General features: G+C 40.2%; 1 protein-coding gene across 2 annotated transcripts in view; it reads right to left on the minus strand.

Moving 5' to 3' along the window:
- Positions 1-5612: 5612 nt before the first annotated feature.
- Positions 5613-15930, minus strand: part of LOC112256559 (collagen alpha-1(XII) chain-like) — a 72963-nt gene continuing 62645 nt past the window's right edge. For both annotated transcript variants that reach the window (XM_042325465.1, XM_042325466.1), the window contains 11 exons: positions 15378-15473; positions 14968-15021; positions 13665-13718; positions 13168-13221; positions 12616-12687; positions 12243-12278; positions 12091-12157; positions 11808-11990; positions 11204-11281; positions 9639-9809; positions 5613-9208 (listed from right to left, as the gene is read on the minus strand). In XM_042325465.1, coding sequence (XP_042181399.1) covers positions 9198-9208; positions 9639-9809; positions 11204-11281; positions 11808-11990; positions 12091-12157; positions 12243-12278; positions 12616-12687; positions 13168-13221; positions 13665-13718; positions 14968-15021; positions 15378-15473 — 876 coding nt within the window. In that variant the 3' untranslated portion in view covers positions 5613-9197. The remainder of the gene's footprint in view (positions 9209-9638; positions 9810-11203; positions 11282-11807; positions 11991-12090; positions 12158-12242; positions 12279-12615; positions 12688-13167; positions 13222-13664; positions 13719-14967; positions 15022-15377; positions 15474-15930) is intronic.

Genomic DNA, 15930 nt, shown 5'->3' on the forward strand with positions numbered 1-15930 from the left:
TTCACATGGGAAACTAAAAGTAGGAAATGATCATTCAATTACTTGGAACTACTGTTTTCTGCATACTATATTACCATATACTGTACAGTATTCTCCTGTTTTTATTTTCCAGTGTCTGGTACATGGGAGGGACAGGTAATGACAGGAGCAGATGAGGACAGGCTTTAATTCATGACTGCGGACCCGACTGCTTCACTTTAATGAGTCAGTTGGAGAGCTCTTGGCCGTCCTCCTAGTACTCATTCAATTGGTGTTGCTGCTCTCCTGTTGGTTTTGGAACCTCAGTGGAAAACTAGTGTCTGAATGCTGAATGCTTGACCTTTGAGGACAACCCTCTTCTAGTTCTGAAAGACCACTTCATTCCTTCCTGAAGTGTTGCTTGGCAGATTATGAATTAAAGACTTTCTGCGCCATTTTCAATGAAGTCAAGCCATTTGTGTGTTTTTGGTTTTTGGTGGTTCTGACCATTTTTTTTTTTTTACATTGAAAACTTTCCAGAAACAGTATGTGTCAGAATGAACAGTACACATGGAAAAGGTTACGACATCAGGAACGCATCGGATGTAAGGCTGCATAAAGAATGCGATTGTAAGGAGATTTTACACAAAGCAGTAACCTCAGTATAAGTGGATGAGGAATTCCGGTTCAGTAACTTCATTCTGGTTCCTCCATTCCAAAGGTATCAAGTGAATTTAATAAGTGCTTCCATTGTCCTACTCTGGGAAAATGGTGTTCTGTAAAGATTGAATCCTTTCAATACCCAATATTTGATGCATTACTGGGTATTTCTTCACATTTCCACAGTCTTGAAACAGTCTTGAGTCTTGTTTTTAAAATAAATGCCAAACCAAATTCTTGAATTAAAACTAACGTATTTAGTATCTAAATTGTAGAGGAAAACTAACATGAGTTAGATATGCTGTAGTTTACAGGGTGTTTTCGGACTATGAAATTATAAATGGCACGGTTCAATACGAAAGACAGATTCATAAATGTGGAGCCTGTCAGTCTATCCCAGAGCAAAACACAAACACAGTCCGATACTTGGAGCTGCTGTCTGGGTGGTAACGTAATAAGGATACAGAAAACGACGTATTGATATCCACATAGTGATCAAGACCAAAAGCAGAGTTGACTAAGGCATATAGTGTGATATGGGTGCTACAAATGGACAGACGTAACTACAGACTTCTTAATACAGTCATTCAGAGAGCAATGGTGATATTAAGGTGGTTAGCTCCAACCACACATCTTTGACAAGAGCAGTGTTCATCATTTTCCAACTTACAACAAAACAATCAAGAGTTCTCCACGTCTTATCTGGTGTGGTTCTTTTACCCTACAACAACCGTGACACATTACAGTCTATCATCCAAAGGCACTGACCTTTAACACGGTTTCATTCAAATATAAAGATTTTCCAAGTGTATGTTCTCATGTTCGTTCGAGTAATTTCCTTTTCTGAGCCTTAATTCCAACAACTCCTCATACTAGCCTTTTCAGTGACCTCTTAAAGATAGAGTTTACTTCTCAATCACTTTTAATGAATTGTTCGATACTTGGTATATTTCGCTCATGGACTGTCCAATGTCCATGCATGTTCCAATTATTTTAGCCTGTTTTGGCTTAAAACTATGTCTGGTGATTTATGCAACAAATCACTATAAATCTGACCATTTGATTAATAGCTTACAATGAATTGTAAATTGTTAAACAAAGATACAAAGACAAGTTCTCAAGCGTTCTTTAAACTTATACTCAGCTCTGTGGTTCGTTTCTAAATCATAAACTTGTGGGAACCACTGTGGTTATGGTTCCCTCTCTTTGAACCTCCATACACACAGACAGGCAGGGTGTTTTGACTTACCAATGTGTCTGACATTATGTCTCCACTAGGATCTGTCCTCAGGGGGTCGATGTGAATTTAGTACTGTCATATCACACCAGGGAGAAAAGCCTTTGAAACATGCAAAGGCAGGCATCTTAGTGATGGTATTATTATTGTAAGAGGGCACATCAAAGCAGTGTGGTAGACTGTTTGGAATCAAATGTAATATCAAGTTACTTATTCAATAGAAAGTTAATCTAACCACATACTGTACCTATCAGTCCTCATATGGTTGTCTTCTGTGAAAAAGAAGAAGAAGGAAAGGTCACCCAGTCAGATCTTCGGGGGTCAAGTGTCAATTTGTGTTGAGTGTTATGAGACAAATCAAAAGACAATTTTCCAACATATGTACATGTTGTTTGGACAATACACTTTTTTGAATGGAATTTAAAAGTGCAACAAGGACAATAGATTTTATTTTAAGGAATTCTATTTTCTGAACATAAAACAGTCCATGTCATTAGGAAGCACGGCAGACATGCCATCCCATCCGGCAGAACAAATACAGTATAATCAATGAAATCTGTGTTGTAGTCTACAGAGAAAATTTGACATAATTGCAGGTCTGAGCCATATGAAGCTTGTACATTGTCTGACAATGAGGGAGACAACTGGAAGTGAATTAAGGAGCCAGTAAAGATCTCTCACAACCAGAGTCTCTGAGACATAACTCACTTTAAACACTTGCCACAAATTGATCACAGAGGCACGTTGAGTTATGGCAAATTCTGACAAACAAAAAGACAGTAACCAGACATGGTGACTAGTACCAGGATGTTGCCACAACTGAGTTGGACTTATTTGTGTATAGACAATAGAATTTCATGATTTAGGGCTATGGTTGGTTATGATGGTTTTATAAAGAATAATGAAATAGTCATTGTTTAGTCTACTATTAGTAGTCATGATTCAGAAATGCTGAGGGGTCAGGCTTTGAAGTGAATGGAATGTGGTGTTTTTTATAGATTGTTTTACTTATCTCCATAGTATACTCCCTTCCTAATCAGAACAGTAGTACATATCGGCTTCAAAGAAGATTTGGTTTTGACACAAATCTGTATGTTTATACTGCGGTTAACATCTTAAAAGCAGAGAGGATTAGTTTTTCCTGCACTTAACAATATCTTATAAACAAAGGTATTTTAGTTTCACTATTCTGATTCTCATGTTTCCTTTGATAGCTAAAGATCAAAACCCCTAAAGGGTTAGGCTACGTACATTAGTGGATATGGTTTTCTCAAATTGTTCATGGTTAACACATATCATCTGGTCACAAAACCATACCTGCAGGCAGTTTAGCACTCACTGTTATATGAAGGGCTCTATCAAATAAAAAGCTTGTATCAAATTTATTTGAAGATCCAAGAAGCAAATAAAATGTTTTTAATAAGCCGTTTTACAGTCGTTAATGTTTGCATCCAGGCGGAGAATGTGAAAACACTTGGATCCTTTGATCAAGTGTTTTTAACAGTTTCCCATGTCTGCTGGGGTAGCAGTATTGACCTCCAAATGCCTCTTCTCCCACTCTTTCTCCAGGCCTTTCTTCTACAGAACCCCCTGTAAGGGATTTTCTCTTCATCATGATAAATATAAATAATCTCAGTTGTTCCTTACGTCACAGTTCTGACCTTATTAAGGCACTCACATGGAGTTGGTTTCTTTGGATAGGGATCTGCAGGAATTTGCCAGGTGCTCTTTGAGCCAAAAATTCATAGGAATAACAGCCAGATCACTATCAAATAGTTATTATTAAGCTACACGTAAATCAATTTTTGATAATTAAACTCATCAACCATTGCTGTACTCTGAAAGAGCCTCCGTTTTTAGTTAAGAGAAAATGAGGTCATCTTGCATTCTGAACATTCTAATCTTTAGACAGCCCCCTTTGGTGGCCTCCCATGGTGCATTTCAGAGTGTTTTTCTTAGTGTACCATGTTTGAAGTTTTTAACCTGAACCTTATGTTCATGCCAATATAATAAAGGCTTTTAAACGTTCCACAATTTAAAGAGTGCCGGGGAAATGTTTTGAAAACTGAAGTAATCTCTAATAACTCCAAAGAGCACCTTGTTTAAACACACACCCAAGCACTGCTCATAACTTTGCTTTCAATTCTAAGTGTCTTTGATGGGTACATCCCTGTTCCAAGTCTGCATGTTTTGTTTTAGTTTTTTTTAGGGGATAGATCAGCTTTAATATTGCAGATAGATTGTAGCTTCAATCAATGTAATTGTCTTCATCATTTCTAATCAATATAATCAATATATTTATATACACTACCAGTCAAAAGTTTTAGAACACCTACTCATTTAAGGGTTTTTCTTTATTTTTACTATTTTATACATTGTAGAATAATAGTGAATATATCAAAACTATGAAATAACTATGAAATAATATGGAATCATGTAGTAACCAAAAAAGTGTTAAACAAATCAAAACATATTTTGTGTTTGAGATTCTTCAAATAGCCACCCTTTGCCTTGATGACAGCTTTGCACACTTTTGGCATTCTCTCAACCAGCTTCATGAGGTAGTCACCTGGAATGCATTTAAATTAACAGGCGTGCCTTCTTAAAATTGTATTTGTGGAATTTATTTCCTTCTTAATGCGTTTGAGACAATCAGTTGTGTTGTAACAAATTAGGGGTGGTATACAGAAGATAGCCCTATTTGGTAAAAGACCAAGTCCATATTATGGCAAGAACAGCTCAAATAAGCTAGGAGAAATGACAGTCCATCATTACTTTAAGACATGAAGGTCAGTAAATCTGGAAAATGTCAAGTTTCTTCAAGTGCAGTTGCAAAAACCATCAAGCGCTATGATGAAACTGTCTCTCATGAAGACTGCCACAAGAAAGGAAGACACAGAGTTACCTCTGCTGCCCAGGATAAGTTACCAGCCTCAGAAATTGCAGCCCAAATAAATGCTTCACAGAGTTCATTTAAAGCACTCCAAAGCTTTTTTCCATCATACTTTATAGCATTTATTTTAGTTTCATAATCCAGTTTCTTATTTATTTTTTCCTCGGTTTAGTCACATAATTTCTCAATGTACAGTAAGTTTGCCAATCAGCTGTACAGCCAGACTTATTAGCCACTCCATTTGCTTCATCTCTCTCAACCACAAATGTTTTAAATTCCTCATCAATCCATGGTGCTGTAACAGTTCTAACAGTCATTTTCTTAATAGGTGCATGTTTATCAATAACTGGGAAGAAGCAATTTCATAAAGGCATCAAGTGCAGCCACTGCACACTCCTCATTACACACATCTGACCAATAAATATTTTTTACATCTTGAACATAGGAGTCATTACAAAACGTCTTGTATGATTTCTTATAAACTATTTTCGGCCTGGCCTTGGGAACTTTTCTGGATATAGCTATTATAATATGGTCACTACATTTTCTACTCATGTGGTACGGTATGGTATGCCTGTTCTTGTACAGTATGTGTGCCAATCTTAATAGTGCAGTTAATATTGTACAGTTGTGGACCTTCTCCTTCAATTGCATGTTCCATGTGATCTTTTCATACTAAGTGTTCCTGTACCTATAGGCCTATGTGTAGCTATAACCTGGATTTGGGTCTGCTCTTATACCTGCGTATTAATACTCACTCTACTAAATACATTTTGGGAGGGATTGGCATCTGCCATGTGATCATACTGTATCTAATGTTTGCAGCTACAGTGCACACCACAGACATGAGACTGAAACAAAATATACATTTTCAGTAGTTTTATTGAAAAATGCCTCTTCTGTTTCAGAAATAAATAAGAAAATAAGGCTGTGGAGTTCACAATGTGCAGTTAAAACATGAGAAAAGCAATTCTATGTCCATAGTCTTGCAAACAAATTCCAACTGCATTTGGTACTGATACAAAACAACTATATCTTTTTTTTCTTTTTTTTTCTTTACTAAATATACAACACAGACATGCAATTCCACCTTCGGTAAAAAAATCAGCTGTGAGTTGGTATTATAAAAACAGACACACATTCGGTCTAAAGTAACTAATTGAAAGCCGGATTTACCATTCGTTGAGAACCTTAATGGAGCTGGAACCAGTAACCCTCTTTCTGATGAGGAGGGTGGCAAACTATATGATTTCAATAGAACAGACTGCTTGACATTGTGAAATTTACAATGAATTGTGAGGGACAGGGGTAATGTGGATGAGTACAGAAACATACATACTGTAGCAAGAAAAAGTATGTGAACCCTTTGGAATTATCCGGATTTCTGCATAAATTGGTCAAAAAATTTGATCTGATCTTCATCTAAGTCCCAGCAACAGACAAACAGTCTGCTAATAACAGACAAATTATTGTATTTTTCTTGTCTATATTGAATACATAATTTAAACGCTCACAGTGTAGGTTGGAAAATGTATGTGAACCCCTAGGCTAACCACTTCCAAAAGCTAATTGGAGTCAGGAGTCAGCTAACCTGGAGTACAATCATCAAGACAAGATTGGAGATGTTGGTTAGAGCTGCCCAGCCCTAAAAAAAACACTCACAGAATTTTGGTTTGCTGTTCACAAAAAGCATTGCCTGATGTGAACCATGCCTCATACAAAAGAGATCTCAGAAGACCCAAGATTAAGAATTGTTGACTTGCATAAAGCTGGAAAGGGATACACAAGTATCTCTAAAAGCATTGATGTCCATCAGTCCACGGTAAGACAAATTGTCTATAAATGGAGAAAGTTCAGCACTGTTACTACTCTCCCTAGGAGTGGCTGTCCTGCAAAGATGACTGCTAGAGCACAGCGCAGAATGCTCAATGAGGTTAAGAAGAATCCTAGAGAGTCAGCTAGACTTAAAGAAATCCCTGGAACATGTTAACATCTCTGTTGACGAGTTTACCATACGTTAACACTAAACAAGAATGGTGTTCATGGGAGGACACCACGGAAGAAGCCACTGCTGTCCAAAAAAAACATTGCTGCACGGCTGAAGTTCTCAAAAGATCATCAGGATGTTCCACAGAGCTACTGGCAAAATATTCTGTGGACAGATGAAACTAAAGTTGAGTTGTTTGGAAGGAACACAAAACACTATGTGTGGAGAAAAAAGGCACAGCACACCAGCATCAAAACCTCATCCCAACTGTAAAGTATGGTGGAGGGAGTGTCATAGTTTGGGACAGCTTGCTATCATCAACAGAAAAATGAATTCCCAGGTTTATCAAGACATTTTTCAGGAGAATGTTCACCAATTGAACCTCAACAGAAGTTGGGTGATGCAACAGGACAACGACCCAAAACACAGAAGTAAATCAACAACAGAAGGGCAACAACAGAAGAAAATATGCCTTCTGGAGTGGCTCAGTCAGAGTCCTGACCTCAGCCCAATTGAGATGCTGTGGCATGACCTCAAAAGAACAGTTCACACCAGACATCCCAAGAATATTGCTGATCTGAAACAGTTTTGTAAAGAGGAATGGTCCAAAATTCCTCCTGACCATTGTGCAGGTCTGATCCGCAACCACAGAAAACTTTGGTTGAGGTTATTGCTGCCAAAGGAGGGTCAACCAGTTATTAAATCCAAGGGTTCACATCCTTTTCCACCCTGCACCGTGAATGTTTATATGGTGTGTTCAATAAAGACATGAAAACGTATAGTTGTTTGTGTGTTACTAGTTTAAGTCGACTGTGTTTGTCTATTGTTGTGACTTAGATGAAGATCAGATCACATTTGATGACCAATTTATGCAGAAATCCAGTTCATTCCAAAGGGTTCACATACTTTTTCTTGCCAGTGTATACTTCCCCCAATGTATTTGCCGACTTTGACATGATTATTGCATTAAACATTGGACTCTAATAAACACTTAATGCAGTTATATTACAAGCAGAGACACTTAAGGGAACAGTTAGCAAGCACACAGATTTGTAATGAAATAATGTCTAGATTCTTTATATTTTTCACTTAATCTTCCTAAACTTAGCTTGTTTATGCGTAAAGATATGCACAATAAAGCTAGGGGTATCAAACCCATAGATTTTATTATCTGAGTTTCACTGATACTCGCTCATGTAAAAACGTAGATCAATTCAAGATAAGAATTCTTTGTTTTGTTTTTGTTTATTGTGATATCCTCTCTGCATCATCTCTTGATAGTGACCTCTTTCCTCTCTGGTTTCGTGAGTAACCAGGCGACTGAATAGCCTCAGATCCGTCTCCCGATTCTTCCTGGAGTATAGGGACTATGTAGGTTTCAGGATCGAGCTCGTAGCCGTTGGCTAGAAATATTTGTTTGGCCAATCAAACAGGACTTGAGTTGGCAGTCTGAGACTTGATATGCACAATGTACAACCTAAACATTTTGACTATCTCCTAAATATGGACCGAAGAACTGTTATTTATCTGTTAAATTCTCTGTTTCTAAGAATGTTAGTGATTCCATGCACTCTAGCACTTAATGTTATTGACAACTATCAGCCATATTGAACACATACCCCAAATAAAGAGTAATAAAGCTGGGATGGAATTTGCATCAAAACACTAAGACGACACTGCCACTAGTGTCTAGCTCTTGCCTATATCCCTTTGTTAGTCCTAAAACCCACTGAGGTATTAGAAAAGACATGTTCTACAGCAAAGGAACTAATATGATGTATATATATATTTTTGTTTTGTTTTAATTGAAGAAAATGGCAAGAAAATCACATTTAGCATAGATTAGGCAAACATACAAAGAACATCATTATTAAATGTACAAATGGCACATGCTTCAGTTTGGATGGGAGTACAAGCTGTGTAAATCACTCAGGCATCATAATAAAACAGAGGGTTATGCTGGAAGTAAGTCAGTAGGAAGCGGGGTTATAAGGCACGAGCTCAATACAGATGTCAACTGATTTTAGTGGATTGTGTGGTTCAAACATAATTTACAAGGCACAATTAGTTTATTTACAGATATCACATCTCCATGTTAACACTGTTGTTCTTTTGTTATGAGATCCAATTTATGAGTAGTTTTTTTTTTGAGTGGTTTTTTTTTTACATGCTCCTTCCTGCGCAGAGAATCTCTCTCTCTCTCTCTCTCTCTCTCTCTCTCTCAGTTTGCTGGGGTTTTTGCTCAAGATGCAAACAGGCCAGTAGGGCTGCCATCTCTGCAGCTTGTCTGATAGAAGCTGTGAAGTGGTGTTAGTGCCAGTCCACTCCTTTCTTTCTCGTTTTTGGGTTTTTAATGTTGTTCATTCGTTATGTCCACGATGGTTATCCTTACGGGGTCATTAGCCAGTGAGCTAACATCTCAGAAACAGGACTTCAAAGTGTAAGGCGGCTTAGAAAGTTTACTAGGACCGACCTGGAAACAGTTCAAACAGGGGGTTAGATCTCTCTGTTGGAGAAAGTTATTTGCCATTTCTATTTGTTTTACATGCTATTATGAAAATTAACTCTATGACAAACATATTGAGACCTTGGAAGTAAAGGGTTTATAATGTTGTGAAAAGCCTGTCGTGGGCACTAAGATAAATCCACTGTTCCATTTGCATAAAATTTGTTGGATCAAAAGGAACTGGGTACTTATACTGAATATCAACATTGCACTTTTGTTAAAAACCCTTGAAACCCATGGTCTCCATACATTGAACCAGAGCAGAAAGTTAGCTGTTGAGTACAGTATCTCTCTGTAAGTTGTATATACATTTGTGTGCATACGTTACATTTGTACATTCACTCTGTATTCAGCTATCCTGCCATGCAGATAGAGATTCAGTCAGTCGTGGACATACCTGGGTAGCCTTGTCCATTGTAAGGAATGCCAACACACTGGGAGGAGTCACAGTAGCCAGGGGGCCCGGGTGGTCCCCTCACTCCTGGGGTTCCCTGGCGACCAGGAGGGCCACGAGGCCCAGCAGAGCCCGTAGTACCTGTGGGGCCAGTCCGAGCCTCACCTGGTGGCCCTGGGATTAGATAAAGGAAGGTAGGGTATGGGAATGAAATAACGAATACTCAGACTCAGAGCGAAACCCCACTGACATTACCCTTAAATCGCAACTGGAAGTGGGGGGGATTGGTTTCTACCACTGTAATTTAGATATTTAGACAGCTCAATTAAAAGTCTGAAAAAAAGCAAGCCAGTCAGACTGTGGAGTTACCCCCTGCCCCAGTCTGTCTAGACAGTACAAACCAAGGATGGAATTTCCCCCCCACTCTCTCTCGCTCTCTTAAGTGAGCACATGTGTTGTCAATGAAGGAGCCACCAAAGCAATGCTCATTGTACAAAAATCTGATTCTCCATACTCAACAATGAGTAATCATTGCTAGCTACCTTCCTCCCTCTGCTGCTAGGTTGTCTCACTTCATTCACAGAAACAGACTTGGCAGTGTTCGACTGAAGGGGAAAAGTAGACATCAATGACTGGCCTGATATCTCCACTAGCCCGTGATAGGAAAGCTCCTGGGGACTCGGGGCCTTCACATGCTGAATTTCAATTAAAGGGGAATGCTATGTTAAAGGGGCCTCTATGAAGACAGAATAATATCAACATTGAATAAGACGGCTATTAGAGACTAATCCTCAGCCATTTCTAGAATGGGTTTGGGATCACTGGTGAATGATTAGAGGTAGGAGTAAGATTGTTTTGATTATAGAAAATAGCAGCTATGATGCATCACCACATGTTAAATCCTTCATTCAGAAATAGACCCAGGCCCTCAGTCATTTGATGTATATTACTGTATGTCGATCTTGCATCGTCAGACTTGTGGTATGTTGATCAGGAGAAACTTTAATTCCCTTGGAAAACGTGTGAACACATCTGTGCGGACCGATCCCGTGAAGAAGAAACATACATTATCTCTAGAAAGGAGAAGTGTTTTGCTGGAAATACATTTGATCGTTCACTACGAATTTATGAAGCACAGCAGCCCAAACGAAGGTTCTTGAGACACAGCTAGGCAAATCTTGGCCTGCCCCTCAGGTCTGTCATTTAGATCGCACTGGGAGGAGTTCTAAAGGTCACAAAGAGAGGTCCAAGTAAAGGATGTAGAACAAATGGCTGCCATGGTGAAACTAGGTTCAAACTGTAGATCGGGTACTAATGAATGGGAACATATTGTCTCCAGCTGTTGAAAATGACCGTTTAGAGTAAATATGTGTGAATATTCTTATGTTCCATGCCTCATTGTTAAGGTACATGAGCTGAATTACAGAGTCAGGGCCTTGCATTAATGGTCCATGACTTCTAGTGAGATGGGGGGGGGGGGGGGGACACGACCTAGATGGGGGGACCTTGGAAGAGGCATAGTTGTGCAATAGGTTATTGTACTTGAGAAGTGATGTCCGAGGTCTTACCAGGCGGACCACTGAGTCCTCTCTGTCCTCTCTGTCCTGTTCCAGGGGATCCTCTCTCGCCCTTCTCTCCTGGCGTCCCTGCAACAACACAATCAGACACAGAGAACGGGTTATTAGCAATGACAAAAGGTCCCATTGTACGGTACAATGTATCTGTAACAGAAAATAACTGATCTTGAAACCACAAATGAGCACGTTTGAGGATGGAGGAAATTGTAGCATAGATCAGATTTACTGTAGGATGTGAAGCATGATGGCAGATGACCCTCAGGTCTTAGCATGATGTCAGGTTCCAACTTCAACCCTTTATGTTCAGCCTACTGTAGATGGGGGTTTTGCACAATCACTTGCAATCAAAACTGCCATTTGATCTTTGAGCTCGTCATTATTTAATTATACCATCATTGTAAAAGTTTCAATGCTAATCCAGATGATTTGCTATGAGGTTACATGGGATGAACAAGAGCACAGACTGTGTCCTATATGTAAGTCACAACTTGATGTTCTGCATCTCTGCAGAACTTGTAATTTACTTTCTAGCCATCCAAAAACAGACAGGAAGTAAACAACAGGCAAACAAAAAAACAACACATATCACACTCACCTCTCTCTCCTTGATTTCCAGGTAAGCCGGAGTTTCCAGGGAAACCGTTTCGGCCAGTCTGTCCAGGTTCTCCAGGGGGACCCGTGTTGCCGGCAGGACCAGCGGGGCCAGCAGGGCCCGGGTTGTTGCTACGGTAACCAGTGGGGATCTGGTTGATCATATTATCAATTCTGCTCATCTGACCTGAGAGGAATGAATAAAGATATGACGTCAGACAATGAATCCAGTGTGTGTTTGTGTACCCAACCAATGCTGGCTTATGAAGTTCTAAACGGCCACTCACTGTTCACAAGCTGTTCGCAAACTTGTCTGGCAATGGAGCGCATCAGATTTTGAGATGCGAAGTCTCCCTGGAAAACAGACACATTTTGGTGAGACAAGGTAATGCTACTCTGAAAAGTTATGAAGTGTCCAAAGATACAGTACTGTACATACCCTCTCTCCCTTTTCTCCTTTTATTCCAGCCAATCCCTGTGAAAGAGAGGAAACATGGATTCTCTCAATAACAGGAATGGCATACATTTGATTGAGATTTGCAACGTTTGTCCAACTGAATCGAATGCAATCAGGGGTAAATGTTCCAAATACGGTCATCCAGTCAGAACCAGAGTAAAATCCAAGACACAATGTAATCAACTGTAGTTTCCATTGTTTTTAACCAAACCATCCCTTCATGCTTCCACAAATGAAGTTTAGAACTTCATTTCAGGAGTGAGAGGAAATTCTGCACTATTTTGGCACATCTTGGCCATTGCCTCCTTGATGACCCATGCAAATCACCATATTGACCACTTGTATTTGTACATACTGGGTTTCCTGTGTCTCCTGGTTTTCCTTGGTTGCCTGTGTTTCCTGTGTTTCCTGGAGATCCTGGGCTTCCCTGGATGATGGAAAGATAACAGCGTTATTGTTACATCCACTTCCCAACGTTACCAAAGAGTAAATACAAGAACAACAACCACTCCCGGTCTCTGTTAAGTAACATGTTGTATAATACGGTCCAGCCTTATATTGTGTTGTATATCCACAGTCAAGGCACCATACAGTATACTGTGCCAAGAACACTAAAGTGGGTGGAAACACTGCCAACATGGATAGGATGCTTAACGGTCTTCAGATCAGTCCTTATGGTAAAGTAGGCCCTCTTCCTATTGGAATGGTGTGGCCATTCATTAACTGGAGGCAGGCCTCCACCAGAGTATAGGGAATGAGATGCATGCTTGATCGTCAATACTTACTGAAGGACTGAGTTTGTCTGTGTTTTGACAACGTGCTGCAGGCTAACTAACAGGCTTACTATCAGGTATTAAAAGACACTCCCAGGAGGTTTTACTTCTCTTGACTGAAATCCAGTACTCACCATCGGTCCCGTTGGGCCTCTAGGTCCCGAGGGTCCTTCCTTCCCTGGTGGTCCCTGGGGAAAAAAGATGGGCAATCACAAACAGGCAACAATAAAAGTTACACTTCATTATAAAGAAGTTGGCATTAAGTTTTAGTTGCAGTCCTTAAGTTGTTGGTATAAAGTTGTTGTTGTTTCCAAGTTATGTTGTCATTCCAAGAGATGAGTATATAAAGATTTAGTGAAATAAACCAGGACCTCTCTGATCTCCCTAGCGACCAATCTCTGTTGTGTATTTTACTGCACCCATCCTACGGAGCCAAACTACGTCATCTGACAAGGGTAGTAACATCATTAACATGCAACAGAATACTATGAGCACACAACATTTTAACTGCACACTTTGAGTTAAGTAGGTGATCACATGCTTAAGTAGGTGCTGGCTCGATTCATGGCCTTTCAACGGGGCGGGTACACTAAGCATGCTCTGTGTAGAGGTCCAGAGAGGCAGATCTTACCCTCACTCCACCTGGTCCAACAGAACCCATAGGACCAGCAGCACCAGCAGGACCCTGCAGGAACACAACACACTCAATCAAACTGTGATAACCAGTAATAACACACCCAGATCGGACTTGTCCCAAATGGCCCATAATTGCATTTTCATATTGCCAGAAAGGTACTCGTTTTCTCTCTGTTTCTCTCTAGGTTCCCTGTGATTTAGTGAGAACATGATGCACTTAGCTGATGCATCTTAGTGCCAGTACCTTAGGATATGTGTATTGGCTGTTGAAATGCATGTTGTTAACAGGAGCTTTTGACAGACAAGGCTGCTATAGCCATAATCATAACGCAATGAGAAACTCTCAACAAAATGTTTCTTTAGTATTAATAACTTCGCAGGGTAATTGTTAGGGTTCAGGGGAGTCTCATATTCCCAAAGTAAAGTCGTCCTTGATGGGATGCGAATGACTACGTAAATGATGCTCATTACTGACGTTACAGAATAATCCCTCCGATCATTCAGCACTGGAGTTTTCCGTTTGTAAAGTCCATGGCCATGGTGGATGTTGTGTGGAGGACCAGTACCAAAGAATTATCACAGTATCTTGTGGTCCCCTTCTCAGATGGGCAAGGAGTCCATCTATGAGAAGAAGAAGGATATCTTCCAAGAAAACTCTTGATCTTTAGTCCCATTGTCTCCAGAAATCGCTCTTTGGGCTTTTGATGCAATGTAGGCTCCACATACACTTTGACAACATAATCATGTGGTCATTGGCAACCTTGATGGATTTACTCATCCAATGCTGAGGTCGTTTGTCTTCTCAACACATTCTTTCCCAGCTATTTAAATCCAATTAGTGGTACCCAAGTAGAGCCACGAATAGTCTGCAAATATCTATTTTTGGCCTTGACTACAGGGTTTAGAGTAAGTGCAGTTGCAGGACAGTAGTGTAATTTGTTTTTAAACATTTTTTATTTCTTTATTTAACTGGGAAAGTCAGTTAAGAACAAATTCTTATTTACAATGGCGGCCTACACCAACATGTACAGTTCATATCAATCCTCCACTCCCATTGGCAAGACCATTCTGTTTCCCATAATATCTTAACTGGTGGCCGTCCACTGAGTGTCAAACAGCAGGTTGATTAGAGAGTATACCCCACTCTGGGGACTGTATGGTCTACCTCCTACTTTGAAAGTGGTTGCAGCGTTGCCATGTGGACAGATTCCAGGCTCCAGTAGCAATGTTTCTCTCAGTGAATCGCCTCCGGTTTCCTGTTCCAAACCACAGCTAATGAAAAAGAGAGCTGTACTCACTTTCAGCCCAGTCAGGCCTGAGTCTCCGGGATCTCCCTTTGGTCCGGGGCGTCCCTGAGAAGACGAAGAGGGGAGGATTAGAACTATGAGTACAAAGGGAAGTCCAACCCTGAACAACTACAGGGATCTGGTGTTTCTCTTTGTCATGTAGTCTGTAACTGAGAGTGAATTTACAGCCCAGCTTTAGGAGAATTTCTAAAGGAAGAACGTTCTAGAATAAATAGGATCTTAACACTCGGTGACTGTGTGTGTAAATCATAAGTCAGGGAGGACGTCGTACAGTCCCCACACATTGTGAATCCAACAGAACATTCCAGATGAAGGATAGCTGCAGTGACGGTTGCAATTGTATTTTTATGTTCACTAAACATAGTTTAGTTTTCCTCGTAATCTAAGGGGGTGTTACTTACAGGTTCTCCTGGCAGAGACAAGCCGTTAGGGCCTTGTGGACCTGGAGGTCCGGATTGTCCTGGAAGTCCTTGTTCTCCACGGGGGCCCATTGAACCCTATGGTAGAAGCGGAATGACAAAACCAAACATAGTCCCATTACTTTTAAACTATTCACACCATATCTCCCTGTAGACCTCTCCACAGCAGGGCTGAGAGAATGAGAATGAACTGTTGGTGAGAAACAAGTTCTATTTCTCATCAGACCTCTCGACACTGGCCTCCGTAAATCAAACTGGGGAGAAATACACAGTACAAATCAAGCTGAAGAATATACAGTACATTCAATAAGTGAGTTCAGATGTGAGCAATCTGTTTTGTCTGATGGGGCATGCAAATGGTGGACTGTACTGTTCAGTGGTAACTGCTTTGAGATCCCTGCTGCATTATGCTGAACTCTGCTTTACTGTAAATGAGTTGGGCCTTGGACTGTAGCCGAGTTAGCTCAGTTGGATATGGCTTGATTCAACGTTTGATTGTGGCTCGGACCACACAACACCATAATATCCAATGACT

The sequence above is a fragment of the Oncorhynchus tshawytscha genome, linkage group LG08 (assembly GCF_018296145.1).
Source record: "Oncorhynchus tshawytscha isolate Ot180627B linkage group LG08, Otsh_v2.0, whole genome shotgun sequence".
Lineage (NCBI taxonomy): Eukaryota > Metazoa > Chordata > Actinopteri > Salmoniformes > Salmonidae > Oncorhynchus > Oncorhynchus tshawytscha.